Below are 27,754 nucleotides of genomic sequence, written 5' to 3' on the forward strand. Positions count from 1 at the left end.
GTCACATAAAGAACCCTCTGCTCTTCCTCCAGCTCCCGAGAGACCAGTGGTCACATTCTCCAGAGTCTCACCTTCCTTGTCACAAGATGTCAGTCAAACTCGTCCTTCCCAGGACAGTAAGTGACAAGCTCTGCTATGTGCAAAAGGTGAGGGAGAAAGCCAAGAATGGCCTCTGCACAGCACTCACAGCCGCAGGCACACTGTGCACGGCACTCACAGCCGCAGGCACACTGTGCGCGGCACTCACAGCCGCAGGCACACTGTGGGGGCACTCACAGCCACAGGCACACTGTGCGGGGCACTCACAGCCGCAGGCACACTGTGCGGGGCACTCACAGCCGCAGGCACACTGTATGTTGTGCGGCACTCGTAAGCTGTGCAGGACCTCCTGGGCAGGCACAAGCAGCAAACACGTGGAAATGGAGATGCCAAGGGGAATGAGTTGGTCCAGACTGCTTTGTGTCCCAGAATACGTCTATAAAGGTGAGGCTGGAGAGATGGCTCAGTGGTTACAAGTACACTCTGCTTCTGCTAAGGACAAGGTTTGGTTCCCAGAACCCATGCCGGACAGTTGACAACAGTCTGAAACTCCAGCCCCAGAGGTACAACGTCCTCTTCTGGCCTGTGACAACTGCACTCGTGTGCACAACATACCCAGAGATATACACATACATATAATTAAAAATAGTAAGATAAATCATAAATTAAAATTTTAAAAAAGAAATGGGATCTTCCCCCATCTTAACAATTTCAATAGTTTTTAATTCTGTGAGCCGTTATAGCTTGATATAGTCAAATAAAAAGGCCTCTATGAACACCTTCCCTTCCTCCCCACTTCCACAAAGCAGAGGTTTTAGTGTAAGTGATGGAGGCAGGGAAGGAGATGGGAGCAGCCTACCTTTTGCTCCTGAGCCTTTTCCACGGTCTTCCTGAGGGCAGATTCCAGCTCATCCTTCTCTCTGCAAACTTCCAGGTAACACTCCTGCACAGAAGCCATCTCCTTGTTCATCTTATCGAGGTCAGACCTTGGAGACACACAACCAGCAAGTAAGTGGGTGTGTGCATATATGCACGTGTGAATACACACACACACACACACACACACACACACACACACACACACACACACCTCCAAATTACGGAGCAAACAGGCAGTGAGGCCGCCTCTTACCTGAGCTGTGACTGGGTCGCCTCATAGACTTCAAAGAGATGCTGCTTTTCCACAACGTGCTTCGCTAAAAGGCTCTCTCGAATCTGAGCCTTCATGGCTTCGTGGTGCTGCTGGTAAGTCCTCTCACACCTAGCAAGAGAGAGGGGAACTAGAGCCACGCAGCACCAGGGACAGGATGAACTGGCCTGCCTCCCTTCCTGTCTGTCTTCCTACCTGTCTACCTTCCTGGTGCCTACCTGCCTGCCTTCCTTCCTCTTGTTCTCATTAATGCAAATTATAATTAGGTTAGATTGTTTTTCCCCAACCAAAAATAAGAGTTCATTTAAAAGCACTGGTCTCACAGGAATCTTCAAAGATTTCTTTCTTACGTTTCTAGAGAAAACTGGACTTGGGTATGACAATGTCCCAGTACTTCAAACAGAATAGTTAGTCTATACTGAGGACTGGTATTTATAAAGAAATAACTGTTTAATTGAAATAACTGAGAAACAATCCCCAAATTCAAATCATATATGTTTGATACTCAAATACCAGCAGCAGCCAACTTACAGATTATCTTCCAAAGGACTGTTTGCAAATGTGTCACTCAGTATTTGGAAGACAAATGCCTCCAAGATCCCCAGATGAGCCTTTAGAATCAGCCTAGTATTTCAGTGCACTACAGCTGTGATGAGCTGGGTTAGCCCACCACATAACTCTGTCTCTGTGTTCCAAGTTATAACGTGGGAAGTAGGGGCTGACCTCTGTCCAGCTGAGATCTCCACAGGGACAGTTCACTCCATTTGGAGAGAGGGCTGCAAGGGGAGAAGACTGTGCTACCCAGAAGATGAGCAATGGACACCAACGGGACTCACCTAGCCACAGCCTCCTGCTTATCATGGTCAAAGTCCTGTACCATCTGTCTCATCTGATTACACAAGTCTTGGTTTGTACTTCTCAGTTTCTCTTCAGCTTCTTTAAGTTCCTAGACACAGAACAAAGGATTACAGAGAGAAATCCCACCTTAATTGATTAGTCTAACATCTTAACACCCTCCATCTTATACCATTATCTCATACAATCTCTCTCACAATTCTACAAAAGAAAGAGTATCTTCACACCTAAGTAAGATAGACATATTTCTGTAGTAAGTAGCATTCTACTAGGAGTAAACATTAAAATATTGTATTTGTTTTAAAATGCATCAAATGGAAATATTTAACCAGGGAAGTATTAAGCTAATTGATATCTTAGAATTCAATAATCTTTATCAAAATAAAAAAGGTTTTACATCTTGGTCAACAGCTGGCTAAGAAGACAGATTGGTCTATTGGTCGGGCTACCACACAAAATGGGAACCACTCAACCTTCCAATAACAGTACCATCCAAGCAACAGTAAGGGAAACAGCCAGAACCACAAGAACTTCCCAAAACATGCCCACTAACTCACACCGCCGTGTCTGCCACATCAGTCTGTGCTCCCTGGGGATTCAGTAAGGCCACGAAAGCCTCATTAAGAGACATTCATTCACCTGGTTCTGTTGCTGTAAAACTTGAACTTCATTTTTCAGACGCAGAATATCTTCTCTGACAATTGCCTCAGAAGAATCAAGCCATAACTGATCAGTTGTTTTTTCAGAGGTATCTGTTTTAGTCTGAACGTTTAGAAAGGTTTTAAGTTTAAATAAAATAAAATAAAATTACACACTGTGAAGTAATTTCACTTAGGAAAAAAAATGTCTAAATATGTCTTTTTCTTCATCTTCTTTCTCAAATACAATCAATACAATCATCAAAACGGAAAGCTAATACAGATGTGTAACCAGCCAATACAGATGTGTAACCAGCCATCCTACAGACTTCATACAAGCGCCTCCATTTTCCCTCTAACTCCCTTTTCTGCACCGAGATTAAATCTACGCCACATTGCATTTAATTGTCCGGCTGTAACAGTTCTTCAGTCTGTCTTTCAAACCCATGGCATTTTCGAGGAGTACTAATCAGTTACTTTGTAGGGTGTTTCCCTTATTTTGTTTTTCTCTAATGTTATTCAATTCAGGTTAGGTGTCTAGCCCGAATGCTAAGAAATGACCTAAGTTCCTTGTAGAAGACAAGGGATGCACACGTCTCATCACTGGTGACGAGCAGCTGAAAGCAGAGTCTCCAGGTCCTGCCCCCACTGCCTGCTGTCTGCACATGCTGTAGTTAGTGAGGTGTATCTCAGGAGAAGGCTGTTTTAAGATTAGACAATATCCCATTTTGGTTACACTTTCACTCAGTAGGACTCATATATTCTATTTATATACTTTTTGCTAGCATTACCTCACATATATGTTTATTCAGTAGGTACTATTTTTAAGATATATGATATGCTTCCATACATTACTTTCTAGACAAGCCATAAAATTGGACACACTGCTGGGTGGGGCAGGAATTAGTTCCAGTCTCTCGACCGCTACATCAGCAATTATCTTCAGCTGCTGAAGTGGATGGGAATCGGGGAAACAGTTCTTTCACCTGCGTTCTGTGGTGCCACCACAGTGGAACCTCTTTGTTTTTATAACTGCTTGTCTCCTTCCATCTGAACATTTCCATATCTATAAGTTCCTTATTCTCTAAAGGAGAGTCAATACATCTAGTCAGTTTATGAAAATATCTGAAATCTATTCCACGATGCTATCTGGACACTGTCATGAGAAAAGTAACTAACACAGATTGTTCCAAAAAAGGGCACTTGCTGCCCTGACTACATTTCAGAGATTTCAGACCGTGAGCTAGAGAAATGATGAAATGCTGTAGGCAGAGGTCATTGGACAATTCTGGTAGAATCATGGGAAAACCAGGAGGCTAACAGAAATTTAGGCAGTGAAGTCTGGCTCTCCAGGTTTTGGCTGGCAACTGGACTACGGGCCATTCATGGAACATTCTAGAAAAGAACACAGCTGCATTCTGTAGCATCCTGAGAATTTGAGTGAGGCTAAATTTGAACGTAATGGACTAATTTGTTCTGGGGAAGAAATTTTAAGGCTTTACAGCATCTGGGCTGAAGTGTGGTTACTACTGACTACACTGTTCTGCTCTCAAGTATCCAGTGAGAGAGAGGAGGCAGAGCAGAAAGGTATTAAAAATGTAGTTTGGTAGGAAAAGGAGTGTTAACAAAGTGAAAGTTGCAGACATGGCAGATGTGGGAAAAACAAGTGTTTAACGGTTAGAGATTATTACAGAGGAACCTCCCACTCCTCACTGGGTGTGTCTGAGTTAGAGTTAACTGAGCATCAGAGGTGCGATGTTATGATTAAAACTGATATGCTCGGGTATCAAGCTGAGAAAGGGCAGAAGGATGACTGTTAGTCTGGATCATTAACTTCGAAGTCCTGAGAATCACCTAGGAGACACACCTCTAGACGCCTGTGAGGGCACTTCCTAGGAGTTAAACTGAAGAGGAGAGGCGATCCACCCCTAACACAGGCGGCAGCATCTCATGAACTACAGACTGGGATGGAGAAAAGGAAGCCAGGTGAGTGCCATCATCCATCTCTCTGCTTCCGGACTGCAATGGCATGCCACAGCCAGCCCTGTGGCCTCCCCACCTCCATCCCTTCTCCAACACGATGCGCCGTATCCCTTTACCACAAGCTAAAACACACTTTTGAGTTGTTTCTTGCCAAGGGTGGTAGAGCTATCTTATATATTATGGCTGATCCCTCAACAGTCATTTTCAGCACACTGACAGATGTGCATCCCCACATGAACACACACAAAAGAAATTTACTGGGGACCAGACACAAAAAGCTTGCTTTCTGTGTTCGGTGTTTTATATTCACAAAGAATTTAGAATATGGACTCTGTTGGAAGGTCAGTATGGTTTTCCTAAGACCCTTACATATTCTATCTATATACACATTCTATCTTTATTTATATATATTTTATATATATATACATATATCTCATATAAATATTTTTAGTTATGTGTATATGTGCAAGTATGTGCTCATAGATGCAATGCCCAAGGAGTCCACAAGAGGCTGTCAGATGCCATGAAGCTGCCCAACAAGAGTGCTGGGAAGCAAACTCAGATCCTCCACCAAAGCGACTGCACACCCATGACCACAGAGCCACCTCTCTAACCCCACTACATTCAGTCTTAACTGCCCAACTGGTCAAAGGAAATGAACTGATCTACTCTCAAACACTGCCTAATGCTATATATGAGCAGTCTCCTGATCTCTGTCATGTATTAGCCTGGAAATGCCACAAAACAGTATGCTTTGATTGTTTGTTTTGAGACAGGGTCTCACAATGCAGCTCTGGCTGTCCTGGACCTCATAGAGTTCCCTTGACTCCCAAGTGTTGGGATTAAAGGTATGCACCACCACTTCCAGCTGAATTTTTAATAGAAACAATTTTTTTTTTAATTGTAGATGTACCAAAGTGCTAAAACTATATGTGGCTCCACATAGCCAAACTGCCTTTTAAATATTAATATGCACCTTATATACTTCTATTATCAGTGAATCCCACAAAGTCTTACATATAATAGCTCTTCAAAAACAAAAATGAATAACTACCAAGATGCAGGACAAAAACAGGATATCCAAGAGGAGACCCAGTGAGGGCCCAATATTGATGGTGTAGCAGAAGCCAGAGGCCTCAAATTGGATCAATGACTCTTTGCAATGAACACTTGCAAGTAAAGCTATATGGACAAAAGGTTTACTACATGACTCACTGTGTCACATGGCAGCTTCCATGATGAGATTTTCTTTTTCTTTTCTTTTAAATAAATATTATTTTGTTTTATTTTGAGGGGAGATTGCAGAGGCAGAGAGCAGATGAGGGGGATGAGGAGGTAAGTGTGATTGAGATGCATGTGGGGTTCACAAAGAATGAATAAAGACTTAAATTAGAAAAAAGAATAAACTATTTTCTCTCTTTCCCAATTATGCTTCCTAACTTTACAGACCAATTGAAAGTTCTGTTATAAAGATTTGGGAAAGAAGAGTCCATGCAACATTCAAAGGTGATCATGAACTCTCACTCACCATAAAATACATATAATACAGTCCAGACTTGATTGTTTAACAGAAAACAAACCAACCTTCTGGCTTTTATAGTACCAGAAGGAACCTTGAAGGATACTGGTAGGAAAAAAAAATCACTCAATAGTCTCCCTCAGCTAGCTATTAACACTGTGGGCTACAGTACTGATTGGCATGGCAAGAGAGTCCCATATGTGCAGTAGTGGCACATCTGTCATGGGTGGCACATCTGTCATGGGGTGGCACATCTGTCATGGGGTGGCACATCTGTCTTGGGGTGGCACATCTGTCATGGGGGTAACCATTTTTTAAATTTTAAGTCACAATAATTGGCATCTTAGAACATCTCACGTACTTTGACAGAATTTTTTAATGAACAGGACTCCTGGGTTAAGAATCAGGACATAAAAAAGCAATAGTCAGATTAAAAACTATTTCCCTTCAAAAGAAAAGGCATATACTCCCTGCATTCCTTTCAATGCTCCATTTTCTTTTCTTAATTATCAATTCATTTCTGCATTATTTTTCTTGGCTGTAAAGATGATGAGTTTGTGAAATGAGGAAGAAAAAAGCCATTCCCAAGATCTGGTGACAGGAGCTTCCGGCAACGACCCTGACCCTTATCGTCATATAAAGTAACTTCAATTTCCTAAGACTGACTGTGAAACCTCAGATGGGCCACAGACTCCCTACCTTCATTTTCCTCATCTCCAAAGATACTGGCTAAAGAATACTGAGGTGGATGTCAGAAGTGGGTATGGTAGCACACTCCTAATGATCTCAGTACTCAGGGAGCAGAGACAGAACATGACAAGTTGAAGGCTAGCCGGGGCTATAGAGTGAGACCCTGTCTCAAAATTTAAAAGACAGAACTCAGAAGTAAGTACTGACCAGTGCTATACACCCCATTTCCTCACAGAGACAAGTTCTTTCCTGTAAGAACACAGCCCGGGAGAGTTCAGGAGCAGAGCTTCTAAGGCAAAGGTTTTCAACCTATGGGTCATGACCCCTACTGGGGGAGGGGCAAAAGACCCTTTCACAGGAGTCACATAAGACCATTGGAAAATGCAGATATTTACATTATGATTCATAACAGTAGCAAAATTGTAGTTATGAAGAAGTAATGAAAATAATTTTATGGCTGGGAGTCACCACATGAGGAACTGTATTGGAAAATCAGCATTAGGAAGGTTGAGAACCACTGGAGGGATCTCACTGGACACGATTACTAACAGGATTTTCAAGCACGGTTGGTTCAAGCCAACCAACAAAATGCACGTGCTTTTTACAGAGTACTCCTTTCATCTGTGAACAAAGAATTTAACCTAACTGGCATCTCATTTACTACATGCCAAGAACAAGCCAAATCAGCCTTTCAAGTGGCTTTTTTCCTGTAAGCTTTACTTCTAGGAGTCAAAGGAACCCCAGGAAACCAAAACCTTAACTGACATCTACAAAGCATAAAGGCTTTCTTTACTGGGCATTTCAAAGGGACTTCTGAACTGTACAGGCTCCATGGACCTCACCTCCACGCCTTTGTAGTCATCCTTCGACTGGAGAGCTTCTGTGATCCCACGGCAGTCTTTGAGATCTCTCTGTAGCTGAGACACCAGATGACGCTTCACGGAGTTGCTATTCAGCAAGTGCTGAACTTGGGCTTTCAACTTCAAGATAAGCTCATCCTTCGAAAGCTCTTCCTTTGGGGCTTCTTGCTGTGCAGTACTGATGGGGGAATGGCCAGTTTTAGGATTAAACCAAGTAACCAATCAAACACGGTTATTCTTTAAAGCCCTAACCACACGGTAATGTTTTTTTGTTTTGTTTGTTTGTTGGGTTGGTTGGTTTTTGTGAGACAAGGTTTCTCTGTGTAGTTTTGGTGTCTGTCCTGGATCTTGCTCTGTAGGCCAGGCTGGCCATGAACTCACAGGCTCTGCCTCCTGTGTGCTGGGATTAAAGACGTGTGCCACTACTGCCGGACAGGTAATCATGTTTTTTATGCCTCAACTGTCAGGGCATTTTGGACCAACTGTATTTTTAACATTTTGTTTCTTTGTCTTCTGGTGCCTCATACATGCTAGGCAAGTATTCTAACACTGGGGCTTCACCCCAACTCTGCTCAAGGATTTGGAACTTGGGGGCTGGAGAGATGGCATGGTGATGCTCTTTAGACCTGAATTCAATTCTCAGCACATGGTGGCTTACCACTAACTCCAGCTTCAGGGGATCTAATGCCCTCTTCTGGCCTCCAAGGTTACCAGGCACTTCAGCAGGGCACACGCTAACATGCAGGCAGAACACTGGTACACATAAATCAAAAATAAATAAATTTGAACTTTGTCATATACAAGGACATCTTCTTTGCACAAAAGTTCATTCCTCAGAAGACATTCTCCCCACTTAGTCTTTCTGCCTAGATACAAGCAGTTTAACTCGGACATAGCTCACACCTGTGACTTTTGGGTATGTGGCATGCTAATATTCAATGAGGCAATATAGATATTGAGGAGGAAAAAAATAGCGAACATCAGCTACCCTAACCAACTACTGTTAGCGCTTCCAATTTACGGACATAGAAGTCTGGCAAATCCAGGCAACGAGAAAACTGAAACAAAAGCCACGCTACTGCAATCTAAAGTCCTTTCTCTCTCCTTCCTCCTTCCCTCCCGTCTCTCGACAGTAATAAGGACTGGACCGCCTGGCCTCCTGCATGCTAAGCAAGTGCTCTGCCGCTAAACTGTATTCCAGCCTTTAAACGCAACTCTATTTTCATTAAGCTTAAGGCTTACAATGAGACTCTATTTTTTTAAAGGCATTCTATTATTAGTGTGGGAGGTGACATGACAGGACCACTGCCCTCATGAACTCTCAGTAGCTGTGGCTGCCTGTACACGACCTACACACGCTCAAGCCAGTCACCACTGTCACTACTGCAGCAAGAGGGGGAGCTTCATCGGTCCCCACTCTCAGCTGAGGAGCTGTTCGTAGCTGATGGCTTTTGGGGAGGGAGAGTCAGTTTTCTCTAGGGGAATGGCCCCTGGTAGGTTCATGCCTCAGTGGACGGCCCTACACGCATGAGCACATGGCCAGCAGGTTGGACTCAGTGGCTTATTTAAAACAAAACAGCAAACAGGCGTCGGGTTGGAGTGGATCTAGGAAGCAGGAGGGGAGGAGACGGGAAGACAAATATGATCAAAATAGTGTATGCAAGTATGAAATTCTCAACTAATAGGAGTGTCTTCTTTTCTATATTGGAAACAGTGATGTAAGTTTCTAAACAGTTTCCCAGTGGCTAGCGACACTCTAAAATCATAGACACTGGAGAAATACTAAGGACAGCCAAGCGAACCTCAGACACTAGTGATAATGTAAATATACTGGTCCATTAACTTTAACAATACAAACTGTTAATAGGGAGCATGGGAGCTGATATATAGAACTGTGTAAAATATAAATCTCTATTTCCAAAATATTCTAAAAGAAAAAAATCTATCTAATAAAGAAATAATGATAGCTGAATTAAAGTTTTCCTCCTGAAATTGAAAGATTTCAGATGATTTTAAATGAAATGTTAGGATATCGTGCATGTGTGAAGAGAGAATGAACAAATCACTAAGTAAATTTATTTTTAACAATATAAATGAAATGTCTTAGGATGGATATAGTATATATAACAATATGCATATACTCTACATGCATGTCTGCATATATTAAACCTCACCTATTTAAATCATTTCTATTTCTGTAGAAGTAACTATATTTCTGTACTATTCTGTAACAAAACTTTAATACTAGCAGGCGGGTGAGTTCGAAGCCTTATGTAAAAAAAAAAAAGAAAAAAAAAAGAAAGGAAACACAAAATACTCTGCAATATGGTATGGTAAACTGTGAGTCCTCACTTTACTCAGCTAGCAAATGAGGCCTCCATAATTCCTCTTCTAACTGAAAGCAGGCTGATAAAAATTGTTAACAGGGCGCATTAGCACGGGAGCTGATATATAGAACTGTGTAAAATATACTTTTTGTATAATAACACTTTGTACTCCTAGAGGAGGCCCAATCAGAGAGCAGAGAAAGTGCTTGTAAAATAATTTCCCTCCTTCCTCGAAAGGAAAAAAGTCAGAGTGGTGACCATTCTGCCCGAGGCCCACAGCACCCTATGGAAACTGGTTCCCTGAAACCCAAAGAAACTGTAGTCCCTTATGAAGCCTGCTGAGAAGACCAAAGGAAAACGGCATTCCACTTGGTAAATGTTTATTACTTGAGCGTAGCAGCCAACTATAATAATGGAGAGAGGAAGCCGTCTGCAAATGTCTACAGATTTAGCCACTCAGATTCCATGAATGTAAAATAGAACACTGAGGCTGCTAACCCTTTAAAGTTTACTAAGCAGTAGCTGAAGGAGGTGGTGGTTGGTAATAAAAGCTGGGAGCCACCGATACCTGGGTCAGTGATTTGGAAGCCGCTCCAGAAGAAAATAACTCACACTGGGAAAATTTGCTTCCTTTTATTCAACAAATCAGTTCACTGGAAGAAAAGTACAAATTTCTTCTTTCTTGAAATTTGACATGAGAATGCTTCTCAAACATGGACAATCAACTATTAACTGCTGTTGTGTGAGAGGATTCTGAGCTAGATGCGTCCTCTAGATGCTGCGGTTATTGGTGGCTTTTCCAGAGCTCTCCTCTCACCAACTACCCACTCTGGTTCACTCTCCACTTACCCAGCTGAGTGGCTCAGTCTTTTCTTTATAATGATGATGAGATGCCCCGAGTCTGTTAGCTATAGGAACATACATTAGAATTTCTATGAGCCAGGCGGTGGTGGCGCACACCTTTAATCCCAGCACTCGGGAGGCAGAGCCAGGCAGATCTCCGTGAGTTCGAGGCCAACCTGGTCTACAGAGTGAGTTCCAAGAAAGGCTCCAAATCTACACAGAGAAACCTTGTCTCAAAAAAAAAAAAAAAAAAAAAACAAAAAACAAGCAAAAAAGAATTTCTATATTGTGGCTATGAATGTTATGTAAATAAAAATAACAAGGGTAGCTAGGCAAGGTAGTGCATGCCAATAATCCCAGTACTTGGGAGTCCAGGGCAAAATTGTGCATTTGAAGCCAACCTGGGATACACAGCAATATCCTACCTCAAGGGAAAAAAAAAAGACACAAAAGGAAGAATTCATTTTAATGGATAAAGATAAAATGTGTCTATTGAAAAAGAGTTCAATGTGGATGTATTCATCACTCAATTCCAAGGCCAACCACAGCACAAACTAAAATGAAAGTAATAACAAACTAGAGAAAAATATTTTTGAATCAACTATATCTTTAATCTTCAACATAAGAGAGATAAAGAAGAATGAAGTTTAAAGGCAAAAGGCTTGACTATTTCATAAATATGAACAGAAAACTAGACCAGGCCTAAAGAGATTTGAGTTCACGTCCTGGCGGCACCAGTGACTACCTGAGCCAAGTGATTCACCTCTCTGAGCTCCAGTAAAGCCAACATTAGTCACAAAAATGAGGATCAAAATGCTTTAAAAGTATGTGTTGAATTCAAAGTTGATAAATGTAAAATCTGACCAATGGCATATTTTAACCAATAATGTATAAAATAACAGAAATAGCTATCATTTTTTTTAGCTAGGTCATACTCCAAGAGACTCACATTCATTATCTATTTTAATTCTCACTTTAAGTTCCAAGAAAGAGCAAGCCCGATAAAAGTAAAAACAACAAAACAAGCTCAGAGAGTTAACAAATTGGCGTAAGGCCATTTACCTAGCAACAAAAGGCAACGCTGTGGTTCAAACCGTCCTGCATCTGAAGCCTATGCTCTTTCACTAGTTCCTGAGAATTCATTTGGCACTGACAAGAAATGAGGCATTCACGGCAAAGTCTGTGTTCAAGATGATTAGTGGAAGCCTTTGCTCAACACCGTGTCAGTGGGTCAAAGCACTCACACTGAGAGCCGCTTCCCACTGCAGGCCTTCCACACCTCTGCTAAGGCTGAGCTGACAGCAGTTCCCCCACTGCATCCATACCAGGTAATTATGGGATGGAAAGAAATATGGGTCACATGACCCTAGATAAGAGCCTGTGGATGACTTCCACCAAAAACATCAGTCTAGTTTCACTATTTTCTTCTTTGCTTACCTCTAGGCTGTCATCTGTAGAGATGAGAGCCCGAAGACAAGACACTCAGGTAAACGGAGCCTTACTAAGCTAAATAACAGCATTTTCTTTTGCAGTATCACCTCATTACTTTAGATTTCTGTGGTGATGTTTTATTTGTGCTGAAATGTGGTGATATTTTACTTGTGCTTTAATAAATAAAGCTTGCCTGGAGATCAGAGGAAAAGGGGCCAGCCATTATAAGTAAACAAAGAAGCCAGGCAATGGTAGCACATGCCCTTAATCAAATCACTTAGCAGGCAGGATCTCTGTGTTCAAGGCCACACTAGAGAACAGAACCAACCTTGGTGATATATGCCTTTAATCCCAGTACCAACCATAGAGGTCTGGAGGTCTGTACAGACAGTGACAGAGCTGCATAGGAAGAGCAAGTGATGTAGCTGGGCTAAGAGAGCCAATGAGAGAACAGAAGAGAAAGGCATATAAACGTGAGTATACAGGAAGAAGCTCTTTCTGGAAGCTGCGGAGTTGGTGAGGTGAGGTTAGCTCGTGGTTTGTCCTATTCCTCTGATCTTTCTCACAGAAATTTAACCCAAATTTCTGGCTCCGTGTTTTTTATTAAGACCGTTTAGAAATTTGTCTACAGATTCCAACCAACTAAATCCCATCTTACTGCTCTACAACTAAAACGGCAGTGTTAAAATGCAATCTTCCCAAAGGCCATTAAAGGGGAACTAACTTGTCAGGAGACTGAGCTTTGTACTCGGTTGCTTAATACTTGAGACACAACACGTATTTAACAACTCAGTAAGGACAGTGGACAGTCAGTGTGGCGGAGGTCAATGCTTCAAGAAACACTTTCTTCAGAGTTGGAAGTATACGTCGGTGATACAGCTCTTTGAGTGAGTGAGGTCCTAGGCTCCATTCCTCAGTAAAAGAAGCACTTGCTTTGGCCTAAACCAGCAGGGGGAACAGATAAACCCTTCAGGCAAGCCCAGCACTGACCAAACAGCACTTGGCTGCTTATTGGGTATGTCTCCTTTCCTCCAGCCAGGCCAACTGCAAACTCCTTGGGGAAAGGACAGCATCTATTGGATATTTTGTAATCTATTTCAGGACCTCACAAAGCACCTTCCATGTAGCAAGGATGCCAAGTTCACCAAGTGTGTAGAACATCCTTTGATATAACTATAACTAACCTATAACTAACCCTTCAACCTTCTCCACTCCCTCTCCATCACCCTCGCCCATGTGACTGGTAAAATATCTACAATAACAGTAGCATAAAAGAACCCCTGTTTTAAAAGTGAGATCTCAGAGCTAGAGAAACAGCTCAGTGATTAAGAGCACCGGCTGCTCTTGCAGAGGACCCAGGTTCAGTTCCCAGTTCCTACGTCGTAGCTTACAACCATCCATGACTCCAGTTCCAAGGGATCTGAGACCCTTCTAACTTCTGTGGACACCAGCATGTGCACATGTATACACACAGGCAAAACATGCCCAACAGAATCAATCCAAAACGTTATTTATGATCTCAGGCAGGTCCCAAGGAGAATGCAATGCCATTGCCAAACTTATTTTCTCACAGATGACTGATTAACACAAGACAAGTGTTTTTAACATGCGAGGCTAACACTAACAACAACAGGCATTTGCCTCAATAGTTCAAACACATAGTCTGTATATTTGTGGAGTGTGTGTGGTGAGTGCACATGTATGCACACAGGTGTGTGCTCCCACACTTGTGTATCAGGTGTCCTGCTCTATCACTCTCCACTTTCTTCCCTTGAAACAAGGTCTCTTACTGAACCTGGAGCTAGGCTGAGTGGCCAGCAACCCTTGGCCATCCTCCTGTCTCAACCTCCCACAGTGCTGGGTGCTGGGGATCTGAACTCAGGGCCTTATGCCTGCACAGCATCCCAACTGAGCTATCTCCCCAGCCCCATAATCTGGGTATTTTAACTTCATAATCCCCTCCTTAGCTTCCAGTAACTGGTGTCTACCTAAATGATGAGGACTACAAGCACAATATTAATACTTCAGATTTCTGTTCATTGGCTTTTCAGGTATTTATATTTCATTAAGAATTTCTAAAGCACATTATCCTCTAATCGGGACTTTATCTTCTGCACGATGCCACCCAGGTCCCATGCCTCCATCACCAGCTTTATTAACAGTCTTCTACTATTCATGCAGTACCTGTTAGCTTTGGATTGTTTCCAATTGACTTTTTTAATGCCCAAGTCCACACACGATTCAGTGAGCTCTATACTCAAGTCTCCTTCTGAGTCACCTGGAAGTACTCCGAGGTCTGCAGCAGACTCATAGAGAGAAATCTCAGCTTTAAGCTCTGTTAATTCCTCCTAGAACGAAATTATCAAAAACAACTTCCATTATTTTCCTGGATAAAAAAATCAGTCATTTGGGCTGGAGAGTTGTCTCAGGGGTTAAGAGCACTGGCTGCTCTTCCAGAGGTCCTGAGTTCAATTCCTGGCAACCACATGGTGGCTCACAACCATCTGTAATGACATCTGGTGCCCTCTTCTGGCCTGCAGGCACACATTCAGACAGAACACTATACATAATAAATAAATCTTTTTTAAAAAAAATCAGTCATTCTATGTTTCAAACTTTAATGAGCAGTAGAATGCAGAAAATCGTCTTCAAATACATTCTTAACATTCATTCTACATAACTTCATGAAGGCCAGTTCCTGCCATATTTTCAAATAAACCAAATGAATGAGGAAGCAAAGGCAGACAGTTCTTTCCACAACCCTCTTATTTAAAAAAAACAAAACAAAACAAAACAAAAAAAAAAAAAAACCCTTAGCTGGGATACCTCTGGCCTCACTGTAGCCGAGGACAAAACAGATAGCTAGGCAGGGGCGAACTATGCTCTGCCTGCATGATCAACAGGCCGAGCGCTTCCTTCGGCTGAGGCAACACTAAAAGTCCTCTCCAGCATCTTCCTTACCTTTCAGGGAAATTAAAGTGGTGGAGGCTGTGAGAGAATCACATCCCAACTAAATAGTCCCCACACCTGTAGATGCCTGGTCCCCAGGATACACCTGAAGACTATAGATACCCTGGTCCCCAGGATACACCTGCAGACTGAAGATACCTTGGTCCCCAGGATACACCTGCAGACTGAAGATACCCTGGTCCCCAGGATACACCTGAAGACTATAGATGCCCTGGTTCCCAGGATACACCTGCAGACTTTATATACCGTGGTTCCCAGGATACACCTGCAGACTATATATGCCTGGTCCTCAGGATACACCTGCAGACTGAAGATACCCTGGTACCCAGGATACACCTGCAGACTACATATGCCTGGTCCTCAGGCTACACCTGCAGACTGTAGATGCCCTGGTCCCCAGGATATACCTGCAGTGTCAGGAAAGACATGGATAGACTGACTGGCAGGAGGCAGAGGCTTGGCTCTGCAGTTCATCAGAACTGGGCTGGAACACCTAGGTCTAACTAACAGTGGCATGGTATGGGTGAGATCTTGAAAAACTTTCCTGGGCTGGTCTGAAGAAGGTCCAGTCACTCTTATTACATAGAGAAACCTAAGGTTCAAAAAAGGTGCTGTAACATTGCCTAAGTCTCTTCCGAGAGACAGCACTCACTTGCAAAGCCTTATTCATGCTCTCACTTAAGATGTGGGCCTTCTGTGCTTGCTGCAACTGTAGCTGTAGCTGAGCCACCTCCTGCATGGAGCCTGCAAGAGAGTCATAGAATAGGTTGTTGTGGAATATTAAGATGTGTCACATCTGTTTATTCTGTGGAACATTTGTTTTAATGATGCAAAGACGTATTGCATTCTTTTAAGTTGCATTTGTTTAACTCTATGAAGCTGTGTTACTGTGCCTGTCTAAAAACACCTAAATGGTTTAATAAAGAGCTGAACAGCCAATAGCAAGGCAGGAGAAAGGATAGGCGGGACTGGGCAGAGAATAAATAGGAGGAGAACTCTGGGAAGAAAAGATCAAGGAGCGAGAAGAGAAGGAGAGGACATCGGGGCCAGCCACCCAGCTATATAGCCAACCACGGAATAAAAAGTAAAGAAAAGTATATAGAATAGAGAAAGATAAAAGCCCAGAGGCAAAAGTAGATGAGAAAATTTAAGAAAAGCTGGCTAGAAACAAGCCAAGCTAAGGTCAGGCATTCATAAGTAAGAATAAACCTCTGTGTGATTTATTTGGGAGCTGGGTGGTGGACCCTCTAAAGAGGAAGGGCCAAAGAGCCAAAAGAGTGAGAGTAAAAACCAACAACAATGTGTAACTGGAAGGAGACAAAGCACCACATCTACAAACCCAGGATCCACCGAGGCTTGAGGTGGAGTCTGCTTCACTGTTGACTTTAGAGCCATGTAGACAGGGAGCCATGGGAGACCTCAGAGACCTAAATCTAGTCCACGTGTTTCTCAGATTTGTACTCAGGAGCTCAGGGCCTGGGCAACTGGAACATCGGACCCTGTGAGCCCAATCAGCCACAAGCAGTTGTGAGCCCCATGGGTGCTGTGAACTGGACCCTTGTCCTCTGCAGGAGCAGGAAGTGCTCTTCACCTCTGAGCCATTTCTCCATCCCCAACAAACTAATACTCTAAATGTACTCAGAGAGATTCTAGTGCAGAGGGCCATTTGAGGGTTTCCTTAAATGAAAACAGGCCTCTCAGAAATAGCTGAGGGAAGCCAGGCGGCGGTGGCGCTCGCCCTTAATCCCAGCACTCAAGAGGCAGAGCCAGGGGGATCTCTACGAGTTCAAGGCCAGCCTGGTCTACAGAGCGAGATCCAGGACAGGCTCCAAAACCCTGTCTTGAAAAATAAAATAAATAAATAATAAATAAAAATAAAAAAGGAAAGGAAAGGAAATCCTACCTTCAAAGCCTTTAATAACCAAGGAAAAGACTCACCAGGTCATGGCAAGGGCAAATGGATCTGTAGCCAGGCAGGGCTGGAGGAGAGCCTAAACTGGAAGGGTCCAAATCTGGTCCCTCAGCAAACACACATCCATAGGCAGCCTTTCCCGTTAGTACGTTCACGGTGTGATTAAACTACACTCCTACACACTGCCCATCGTCTAACTAGTTCATATGCCAAAATGTGACTTGTACCTTAGTTAAAAAAATTGATTTTGTCAACCAGAAATTAGGATGATTTAGTCTGTTCAACAGTCTGCGCATCAACATTGACATTTAATTGCCTTTAACATCATCTTATAAAAATAATAATTAAAAGTATCACTACCATGAAAAGCATCAGAAGCATGTCTCAAGTACCACAGAGGCCACACTAGAAATCTTAACAGTGACAAAAATTTAACTTGCTGTCCACATAAGGACACGATGAGGGGATGAAAAACTGAAGGTAAACAAAATGACAACTATTTAATCAAATACTAGGTATAAAATGACAAATACAGTGAGATCTTATCATCAAAGGTGGCTGGGACAGAACCTCGTCTTTGGGAGCAGAGCCCTGCCTGGCATGTGCGGTCCTTTCCTCCGCAGGAAGCAGGTTCAGGCATCACAGCCCAGGTTTCTCAGAGGAAGAGTGCTGGCGATTTTTATTTGGAATGTACACTTGTTTGGATTTTCCAGACTGTGTAACAGAAACAAACCCTTCAATAGGAACTGCACATATAATCCTCCCTAAAGGAATCTGTCACTCGTGGACTTCTGTCTCCTCTGGCTTTGTATAGTTTGGGATCTGGGCTGGTGAGACGGCTCAGTGGGGGAAAAGCTCTTGAAATTCGTGTCATGAAGAGGTGGCGAGACAACCTGAGTGTGAGTTCCAGACCATGAAGGTTGTCCTCTGTCCTACAACCATGGCATGCAGCGCAAGCCCACACACCCACACACATGATAACAGGAATCCAGCTACATTCTGTACTGTTGTGGAATATTCCTTTACACTGTGTGAGATGTGTCACTGTGATTAGTTTAATAAGGAGCTGAATGGCCATTAGCTAGGCAGGAAGAGATTAGGCAGGTCTTCTGGGAACAGAGAGACTTCAGAGAGGAAGAAAGGCGGAGTCGCCAGCCAGATGTGAAAGACATAGGATGGGCAGGTACAGAGTAAAGGTAACCGAGCCACGTAGAAGAATGTAGATTACAAAATATGGGCTAATTTAAGTTGTAAGAACTAGCTGACAACAAGCCTAAGCTAAGGTCAAGCTTTCATAATTAATAAGAAGCCTCCATGTCACTGTTTGTGAGCCAGTGGTCCTGAAGAAAAAGTTCGTTTTCACTGTACACGCACCCCATTGCCTCTGTGGGACCCTCCACAAGACACGCACCTGACTGCAGCAGGTGGGCACACTGCTTCTGACTGTCCTCTAGACTCCTCGTCAGCCTGTTAATGAGCTCAGTCTTCTCTAATTTCACAGCTTCTTGACTCCTCTCCAGCTGCTGCACGTGATCCTTTAACCGAGCACAAACGCTTTCCTAAACGAAGGCAACAAGTCATTTTCACAATCAGCTTTAGCAGAAATTAAAGTGTCCAACGTAAAATCATCACCTGGTAGTGTGATCTCTTGTACAGGTTAACCTGTTCACATGTGACCTGGGGGGAGGCCCGGCTAACAAAGGACACTATAAGATACTGTTATTTTAAAATCAGATTTTACCCATGCCAAAGGAAATATATTACAGTCCTGTTTGCATTTTACGCTGTGTTAATGAATATATACAAATGCAGGCAAACCACTTTGAGTCACAGAATCCGTATCCTCAGACAAGGAAACACATGAACACATGGAAAATCTATTCTGAGCAGCCAAAGGCTCATTCTGTTCAGGGCAGCCAAAAATAATCTGTCCCTCCTCCGAGTTTCTTTTCAATTTGACCTGTTTCTCTTATATTCCTCTTTCTACCTTTTACACCTCTTATTTCCCTTGTCTCCTGAAGGCATCTCTTCAGCATGTTATGCATACCAGGCATTATAATGAATACTTGAAAAATTAATGACAAAAAAGACATGGTAATTGTTGAGTGTGACTGTATGAGGATATATAAAAAATACACACTGTGGGACAAGGATCTGTGTTGACTACATACATACATGGAGAGGGAAAGGTACTGTGCCAATATTTCTCCACAAAGAAAACATATTTGGAAATAAGAAAGCATGGGAATTTGAAGAAACCATCACTGTAACAATCATCACTTCTCACCTAAAAGCCACTCAGGCTGAATGTCAATCAAAGCACGGATGAGGCAGGAGAATCAGTGGAGCAGCAACCGTCTTAAGCTTCCTGAGAAGCCCTAAGAAAACCATTAGCAAGAGCTCTGAAGTAAGAACACATGGGCCTTTGGTACCAGATTCCCTAGCACAGCCTAAACCTCAGCCATGCTCTCGACATGAATATAGGGATGCCCAAAATGCAAAAGATCTGGGCGTGTCCCAGTGCAAAGGAAGGGGCTCTCTCTGAAGGCTCTCGCTTTGCTTTAAAATCCTGTGAATTTTCTATGTCATACTGCAGCTGTGTTTGCTTTAAATTTTTTCTACCAAATTTTTAGCAAAATGAAGCTTCTGGAAAGCAGTCCCTGTTTATTTAGTGCTGCAAACTTCTTGGCTTGCTGCTGCTGTTTCCCAGACCAGCTTGGGAAGCGCAGCTCTAAGGAGCTAGTATAACATGGCTGACGCACTATGGAGCTATCAGGAATGCAGTACAAATGCTTGTCGTGCAAGGGTGTCGAGGCACTCCAGGTACCAGTCTAGAGGTCCCAACAGTTTTGAATTGTTACAATGTTGTATATACAGTCTTTTCTACATTGAAAATCTGATGTCTAAGGAATGCATTAAGTTAATAATATGCTAATAACCATGTATTTCTCAAATCGCACTAGGTACACAGACATTCAAAAAGCTCTGCTGTGTCAGAGAGTCGCGCCTCCCGTTACATGCAATTAGCAGTCTCTGTGTGGAATTCTCTTTCAAAATACAACTAATACCCATCCGTGATTTAAAAGAAAAATAAGTCTTAGGAACTTTCTCAATTTTTCTTTAAAAGGAGAAAGAAATCTAAATCTAGCATATTTAACAGGAAAACCTGAAGCTTTCCCACAAAGATGAGGACCAGGGAAGGGATGTCCCTTCATGCCTTTGAGCAGCACGTTGGAAGTTCTCACCAATGAACTACAGTAAGAAAATGAAACAGAAAGAATACAAATTACAGAGAACAGAGCAAGTCTCTCTTTGTCTATCAGTGACATAATCTGCTACACAGAAAATCGGAAGGAGGAAACCTACTAAAACTATAAGCAACTGCACATGAGCTGCGGTGTGAGCTAATAGGGGAAATCACCTTCCCGTACACCACAACACACAAGTAGAACTTGAAATTTAAAAAAGTCATGTCATTTACAATGCCACTCCAAAATGAGGGTCTTTAGTTGAAACGTAAAACATAAGATCTAGTTGGACAAAACTACAACACTGAAGAAATCAATAAAGACCTATATAACTGTAACAGTACTCTGTTTACAACGGAACACTCGGTATCATCAAGATGCCACTTGCTCCCAAAGAGACCTACAGAGTCTGTGTACTCTCAGCACACCAGCAAGTTACTTTGTGGGTGTCAACAAACTGAGTATCTTAAGTTTATATGAAGGGTTCCACACATCACCACTACAGTGGGAGCGCATTGAGAATGAAGGAACACTAATCACAGAGGGCAGGAGGTGAAATCATGGGAAATTCTTTATCTTTCTCTCACTTCTGGTGTAAACCTGAGTTTTGTAGCACTGTTCCAAAGGAATACCAACTGGATTATAAAAATACAGATTGGTACAAGTACTTTGACTCCTTATTACAAATACTGCGGAGCCAATTGATAACACGTTTAAAGGGGATACCATAAAAAAACACCCCAGGTTGGGGATAATCACAGCAAATACAGCTCAGGTTTAGAATCTAAAGTCCACTCAGCACAGACCAAGGTTCGGTTCTATCTTCAGTCTGAGGTCTCTCTTCTCAAGTGGTGATGGCAGGCATGGGGACAGATGAAGAGGCCAGAGGCACAGGCTCCGACTCCTTCGCTGTCCTGCGATAACACAGACTGGAGGGGACTGGTGGCACTAGAGCGGGAAGGTTCAGGGAGGGTGTCCTGAGAGCCGTTTTTGGGTCTGCCACATCTGTACCAACCATTCCTACAAGAAAGGGTTCCAAACACACCAGGAATTCCTCCCAGCCCTCCCAGTGAGACAGTGTCAAGGCAGCGAGGCAAAGCTCGCCAAACACTCCACGGGAGCTGACAGACTCCATTTTCCTAAATCTGCCACCACCAACCGCTGTAATACCACTGTGTATGTTATCAAAGGCAACATGCATAAATAAACATTTTAAAGCAAAATAAGAACTATCTTTTAACTATATAGAAGGTCACTGAGACGTATAGACTTTGGGTCTACTTAATTTTGGTGTGTGTTTTTTTTTATAATAAAGTTTATTTAAAAATTAGATAAATAAAAATTCCTTAAACAATTGACAAAAAAAAGGTAAAATAGAAAAAAAAAAACTGTACCCCAAACTCCAGTTAATTTCTATAAAGCAGACTCTTCAATGGTTGAGCATAGCCTTTATCTTTGTCCATCCCTAGAAACCATTATGATCAAATTCACAACAGTTTTTATGTAAAAGGGAAAAAATAATTAATAAATTGAACAAAACACATAAATAACATAAAAAGAAAATGGAATGGGGATAGAGTCACACTAACAGAGCATAGTAGTGCATGCCCATAACCCAGAGTCACACTAACAGAGCATGGGAGTCACACTAACAGACATGGTGGTGCATGCCAAACAGAGTCACACTAACAGAACATGGTGGTGCATGCCCACAACCCAGCATCACACTAACAGAGCATGGTGGTGCATGCCCACAACCCAGCATCACACTAACAGAGCATGGTGGTGCATACCCATAACCCAACACTCAGGAAGCAAAGTCAGGAGGATCCAAAGTTCAAAGTCACCGTTAGCTACTTAGCAAGTTTGAGGACAGCTTGGGTTATGTGAGACTAGGTAATAAAGCAATATATATAAAATAGAAACAATAATGAAGTAAAATGTCACACAATTATTCTGCCATACTAGGTCTACCAAACATGGGAAAAGGCAGAGTCGGCCATGGAAGTCAGAGATAACAACCCAAATCAGAGTGAACTATGCGTGTGGGAGGTTTGTCGTGCCCTCTCCTTAGTTTCTTCACCTTTTCTCTTGGGTTAAATTAGTTCTTAAACTACATTAGGGAAAATTCATTCTGAAGCTGTACTGATTCAACCTCAGGTTCTGGACACAGGCAAGTAACCCCGCCACTCGACGCACTCTGAGCTTTCAATACTCACTCCTTGGACACAAATAGAAAGTCGACTGTGAAATATGCTCAAGCTTAGGATCACAAGCAGTTTGTTTAGATCAGACTTTCTTCCCTATTTTATACATTATACAGAATGAGTGTCCAGCATGGGAAACATTTCAATTCTGGAAAATTTGAAAACCCATATATGTATGTTGGAATGAGACTCAAGATTAAACATGAAATTTACTTAATGTTGTTACTGTCTTAGTCAGGGTTTCCACTGCTGTGATGAAACACCATGACCAAAGCAACTTGGAGAGGAAAGGGTTTACACTTGTTTGGCTGACACTTTCACATCACCGTTCACCACCAAAGGCAGTCAGGGCAGGAACTCAAACAGGGAGGGACCTGGAGGCAGGAGCTGAAGCAGAGGCCATGGAGGGGTGTTGCTTGCTCCTCACGGCTTGCTCAGCCTGTTTTCTTATAGAATGCAGGACCCAGCCCAGGGATGGCACCACCCACAATGGGCTAAGCCTTCCTCCATCGATCACTAATTTTAAAAATGCCTACAGGCTTGCTACAGCCTGACCTTATAGAGCATTTTCTCAATTGAGGTTCCTTCCTCTCAGATGACTCTAGCTATGTCAAGTTGACATAAAAACTAGCCAAGGCATAAATATATTACACTCAGTCCAAAGATTTTTCTTATACAATACTGACTGTGACCTAGAGGTTTGGTGTAAAATTTTCTATTTGAAGCATCTGTCAGCCATCAGAACACTGGACTCCAGATAGCCAATTTCTATTCTCAAAAGAACCATTACTCTACACTCTTTAAGGAGAAGTGAATGTCCAGAGACCTACAAAAGGCTGCTGGGTCAACCCCAGGTTCTGGTCAGTGGCGGTATACCCATTCCTTTCAGTTGGCATTTACTCTACAGGAATATGAATACATATAAATATTACAAAAACTAAAGTTTGACTAGCACTCTGAGGTCTGAGATGGTACCAATCGATTCTACAAGAAAGGTACCCAAAATTAGGGTTTCAGATATATTCATGATTCAAAAAAAAAGTGGGTTTTTTTTGGGGGGGGAGTTCAGTTACAATTTTATACCTATTATTAGCAGCAAAATTTCTACCTGGGGGACCAAAAAATATCAGTTACAAAAAATAACCACTTTACTCAATGGATAGTTGCTCATCAGGAGTCACCTGACCTGCTCCTGAAGTTCGGTTCGGGTGGCATCCAAATTCTTCTGTAAGGATAGCACCTGCTCTTCGTACTTCTGTGTGAGGCCTGTGACGATGCTCTCGTGCTGTTCCCGGGCTCGCTGAAGGGATTCAGAATGATGGAGCTCCACCAGCTGCTGTTTCAGGCTCTCCAGGGTGACTTCAGTTGTTCTGGCCTTCTTGGTCAACTAGCAAACACACACAGGGTAGCCATGTAGATAGCATCTTAACTCTGCTCTTTAAGACTGTCCCCGGCTGCTACTCACACACCCACGGATGCTAGGCACAATTCTTCCCTGACAACTAGACTGCACAGTACCTGCAGAGGGCACATGAGGAGTCTGAAGAGCAGTGGTCCTGCTGCAGATCAGCCCTGGCACTGTCTGCACGGCTCCATGAGCAAAGGGAGGCCACCCAATTGTAGGGTCTCAGAAAAATGTGTTGCTCATTCAAAGACTGCAAACCTACAAATGGTCACTTACTAAATAAAAAGATTTTTGGTCTTCTTTTTTGAGACAGGATCCCACTGTCTGCCCAGGCTGGCTTCAAATTCCCAGGCTAAGTGATCATCTTTCCTCAGCCCCGAGTGGCTAGCACTAGAAGTGCATGCCACCACATTCCAGCATAAAGAGTTCTAAAAGCAAAGCTGATACTGTGGGTAAAATCACAACCCACAGATGGTTCCCCAATGCCCTAAATCTGTGATTATGCAGGCTTTATAGTAATTAATTAATTGATATAAAGTTATAGATAGGATTACAGTTACTAATCAAATAACATTAAAATAAGGAGACTCAAAAAAATTTAGGAAACTTGATTTGGATCAAGATGTTTACACTCTCAGCATTTGTCAATAACTGATTTTATGACCTTGGGCAAGTAATTTGCCATTCTAAGACCTGCTTCACACATGCATAAAATGGTAAAGTATAGTGTCTTCCCAATCAGAATTCCAATTAGATTTTTGTTTTATAAAACGTTAACCATTGATTTACAAAATCTAAAGAAAAAAAGAGAGGGAAATTTTCAAAACATTTTGAACAGGGACAAGCCTTGTTTGCCAATTTTAAAATACACCTGTGGTGATATTGTGTTTCCCAATATATCATGCATCCTAATAAACTTATCTGGGGGACAGAGAACAGAACAGCCGCTAGATAGACACAGAGGCCAGAAAATGGTGGCACTCACACCTTTAATCCTCGCATTCTGGAGGCAGAGATCCATCCAGATCTCTGTGAGTTCAAAGCCACACTGGAAACAGCCAGGCATGGTAACTCATGCCTTTAATCCCAGGAAGTAATGGCAGAAAGCAGAAAGGTATATAAGGCATGAGGACCAGGAACTAGAGCCTGGTTAAGCTTTTAGGCTTTTGAGCAGCAGTTCAGCTGGGATTCATTCTGGATAAGGACTCAGAGGCTTCCAGTCTGAGGAAACAGGATCAGCTGAGGAGTTGGCCAGGTGGGGTGGCTGTGGCTGGTTCTGTTTCTCTGATCTTTCAGCGTTCGCCTCAATACCTGGCTCTGGGTTTGTTTTTATTAATAAGACCTTCTAAAAATTCATGCTACACACACCACAAAGCCACCATCATGACAGCATTCAAACAGAAACAGAAAAATACATAAGAGAAAAAAAAAACGTGTGCATGTTAAGTTTCATCTCAACCAGCACTCAATCAGCACACACTGACCACCAACTGTACGCCAACTACTGGCCTAAATGGCTACAGGAATGAGGCTAGCCCAATGATGCCTTCGAGATATTCTTTGTCTTTTATAAGAAAGTGAAGAAAGAGACTCGGGGTAAAAGCTATAAGCAGGAGTTGGCTGGTTAGATGGCAAGAGCCATGGACTAGGCATTCCCAAGAAGAGGCAGTGTGCGCGGGCATACAAACAAGACAGGAGGGAAGAGATGACCCCTGACAGAAGGTCACCTTGTCCCACAGGTAAGGTAGGTCACGCAAAGCCTTTAAGTAAAGAATAACAAAATTAGAACTATATTCTGGAAATATATATATTTATAATTTGCAGGAACAGTAAAACTAGAGGAGCAGAGAGACTTGAAGGAAGAACATGACGCTCGGAAAAGGACAGATGCTGTATCCACAGAGAACTGCCACCTCCCCCTGGTACCCACAGAGAACTGCCACCTCCCCCTGGCACCCACGGAGAACCGCCACCTCCCCCTGGCACCCACGGAGAACTGCCACCTCCTCCTGGTACCCACGGAGAACCGCCACCTCCTCCTGGCACCCAGATGATCCCAGGTGTGTGGCAGGACATGTATCAAAGTTCTTCTGAATGCAGTCTTCTACAAACTAAAAGATTTTTGTTCTTTTAATTCTATTTATTTATTTATTTATTTATTTATTTTTTTTAATCTGTGAGTGTTTTGCCTACATGTATGTCTGTGAGCCACACATGCCTGGTGCCCACAGAGGCCAGAAGAGGGGGTTGGACCCCTGGGACAGAAGATACAAGTTGTAGCAAGCTGCTATGTGGGTGCTGGGAATTGAACCCTGGTCCTCTGAAGAGCAGCCAGTGCTCTTGGCTGCTGAGCCACGGCTCCAGTCCCCAACTGAAGTTCTGTTGAAGAAAGATAAAAGCTTACCTTTTCTTCACTGACTTTGAATGCTTGAATCTGGGTCTCTAGCGCTTTTATCTGTGCCTCAAGCTGGATCTCCCTTTCCTTTCCATTCTGAAAGAGTTTCTGGGATTCCCGAAGGCTGAGGGTCAAGCCGTCCTTCTCATCTGGAGCATGAAAGATATTTACATAAATACTGTCACTGTTGTGGGACCATAACTGTCACAACCTCTAGGATATCTACATCTGAATGAAATTCAATTCAGAAAAACGAGTTTTAGTTGCTTTAGAGAAAAACAAAAAACAAAAAAAAAAATTTTTTTAAACTGACACCAAAAATAATTCAAAGAACCTTCACCACAAAGATTCCCAATACTTCGAGCATCTGCTCACTTAAGAAGCTTCACAGATACAAAGCTTGTGCCAATCAAAATGGTTCCCTAGAGCAGGTCATAGTTGGACACAGCTGTGATCCCAGTACTCAGAGGACCACATAGTGAGAAGTACTGATCCCAGTACTCAGAGGACCACACAGTGAGAAGTACTGATCCCAGTACTCAGAGGACCACACAGTGAGAAGTACTGATCCCAGTACTCAGAGGACCACACAGTGAGAAGTACTGATCCCAGTACTCAGAGGACCACACAGTGAGAAGTACTGATCCCAGTACTCAGAGGACTACACAGTGAGAAGTACTGATCCCAGTACTCAGAGGACCACACAGAGAGAAGTACTGATCCCAGTACTCAGAGGACCACACAGTGAGAAGTACTGATCCCAATACTCAGAGGACCACACAGGGAGAAGTACTGATCCCAGTACTCAGAGGACCACACAGGGGAAGTACTGATCCCAGTACTCAGAGGACCACACAGGGAGAAGTACTGATCTCAGTACTCAGAGGACCACACAGGGAGAAGTACTGATCCCAGTACTCAGAGGACCACACAGAGAGAAGTACTGATCCCAGTACTCAGAGGACCACACAGAGAGAAGTACTGATCCCAGTACTCAGAGGACCACACAGGGAGAAGTACTGAAAACAAAAAAAAAAAAAAAAAAAAAAAAAAAAAAAAAAAAGTACTCAGAGGACCACACAGGGAGAAGTACTGATCCCAGTACTCAGAGGACCACACAGGGAGAAGTACTGATCCCAGTACTCAGAGGACCACACAGAGAGAAGTACTGATCCCAGTACTCAGAGGACCACACAGGGAGAAGTACTGATCTCAGTACGCAGAGGACCACACAGTGAGACCCTCACTCACAAAACAAGGCATCTGGGGACTAATCACTCCT

The 27,754-nt window shown here is 42.8% G+C and overlaps 1 protein-coding gene across 4 annotated transcripts in view; it reads right to left on the reverse strand.

The window, feature by feature from the left end:
* The window catches only part of Cep152 (centrosomal protein 152), a 65,955-nt gene that overhangs the window by 26,903 nt on the left and 11,298 nt on the right, over nucleotides 1-27,754 (reverse strand). For all 4 annotated transcript variants that reach the window (XM_028858259.2, XM_037205191.1, XM_037205189.1 and 1 more), the window contains 10 exons: nucleotides 26,482-26,621; nucleotides 23,859-24,059; nucleotides 18,629-18,776; nucleotides 15,958-16,049; nucleotides 14,520-14,683; nucleotides 7,717-7,912; nucleotides 2,684-2,806; nucleotides 2,026-2,135; nucleotides 1,172-1,300; nucleotides 899-1,025 (listed from right to left, as the gene is read on the reverse strand). In XM_028858259.2, the coding sequence (XP_028714092.1) occupies nucleotides 899-1,025; nucleotides 1,172-1,300; nucleotides 2,026-2,135; nucleotides 2,684-2,806; nucleotides 7,717-7,912; nucleotides 14,520-14,683; nucleotides 15,958-16,049; nucleotides 18,629-18,776; nucleotides 23,859-24,059; nucleotides 26,482-26,621 (1,430 nt within the window). The remainder of the gene's footprint in view (nucleotides 1-898; nucleotides 1,026-1,171; nucleotides 1,301-2,025; nucleotides 2,136-2,683; nucleotides 2,807-7,716; nucleotides 7,913-14,519; nucleotides 14,684-15,957; nucleotides 16,050-18,628; nucleotides 18,777-23,858; nucleotides 24,060-26,481; nucleotides 26,622-27,754) is intronic.

This window comes from Peromyscus leucopus, chromosome 4, assembly GCF_004664715.2.
Source record: "Peromyscus leucopus breed LL Stock chromosome 4, UCI_PerLeu_2.1, whole genome shotgun sequence".
Classification (NCBI taxonomy): domain Eukaryota; kingdom Metazoa; phylum Chordata; class Mammalia; order Rodentia; family Cricetidae; genus Peromyscus; species Peromyscus leucopus.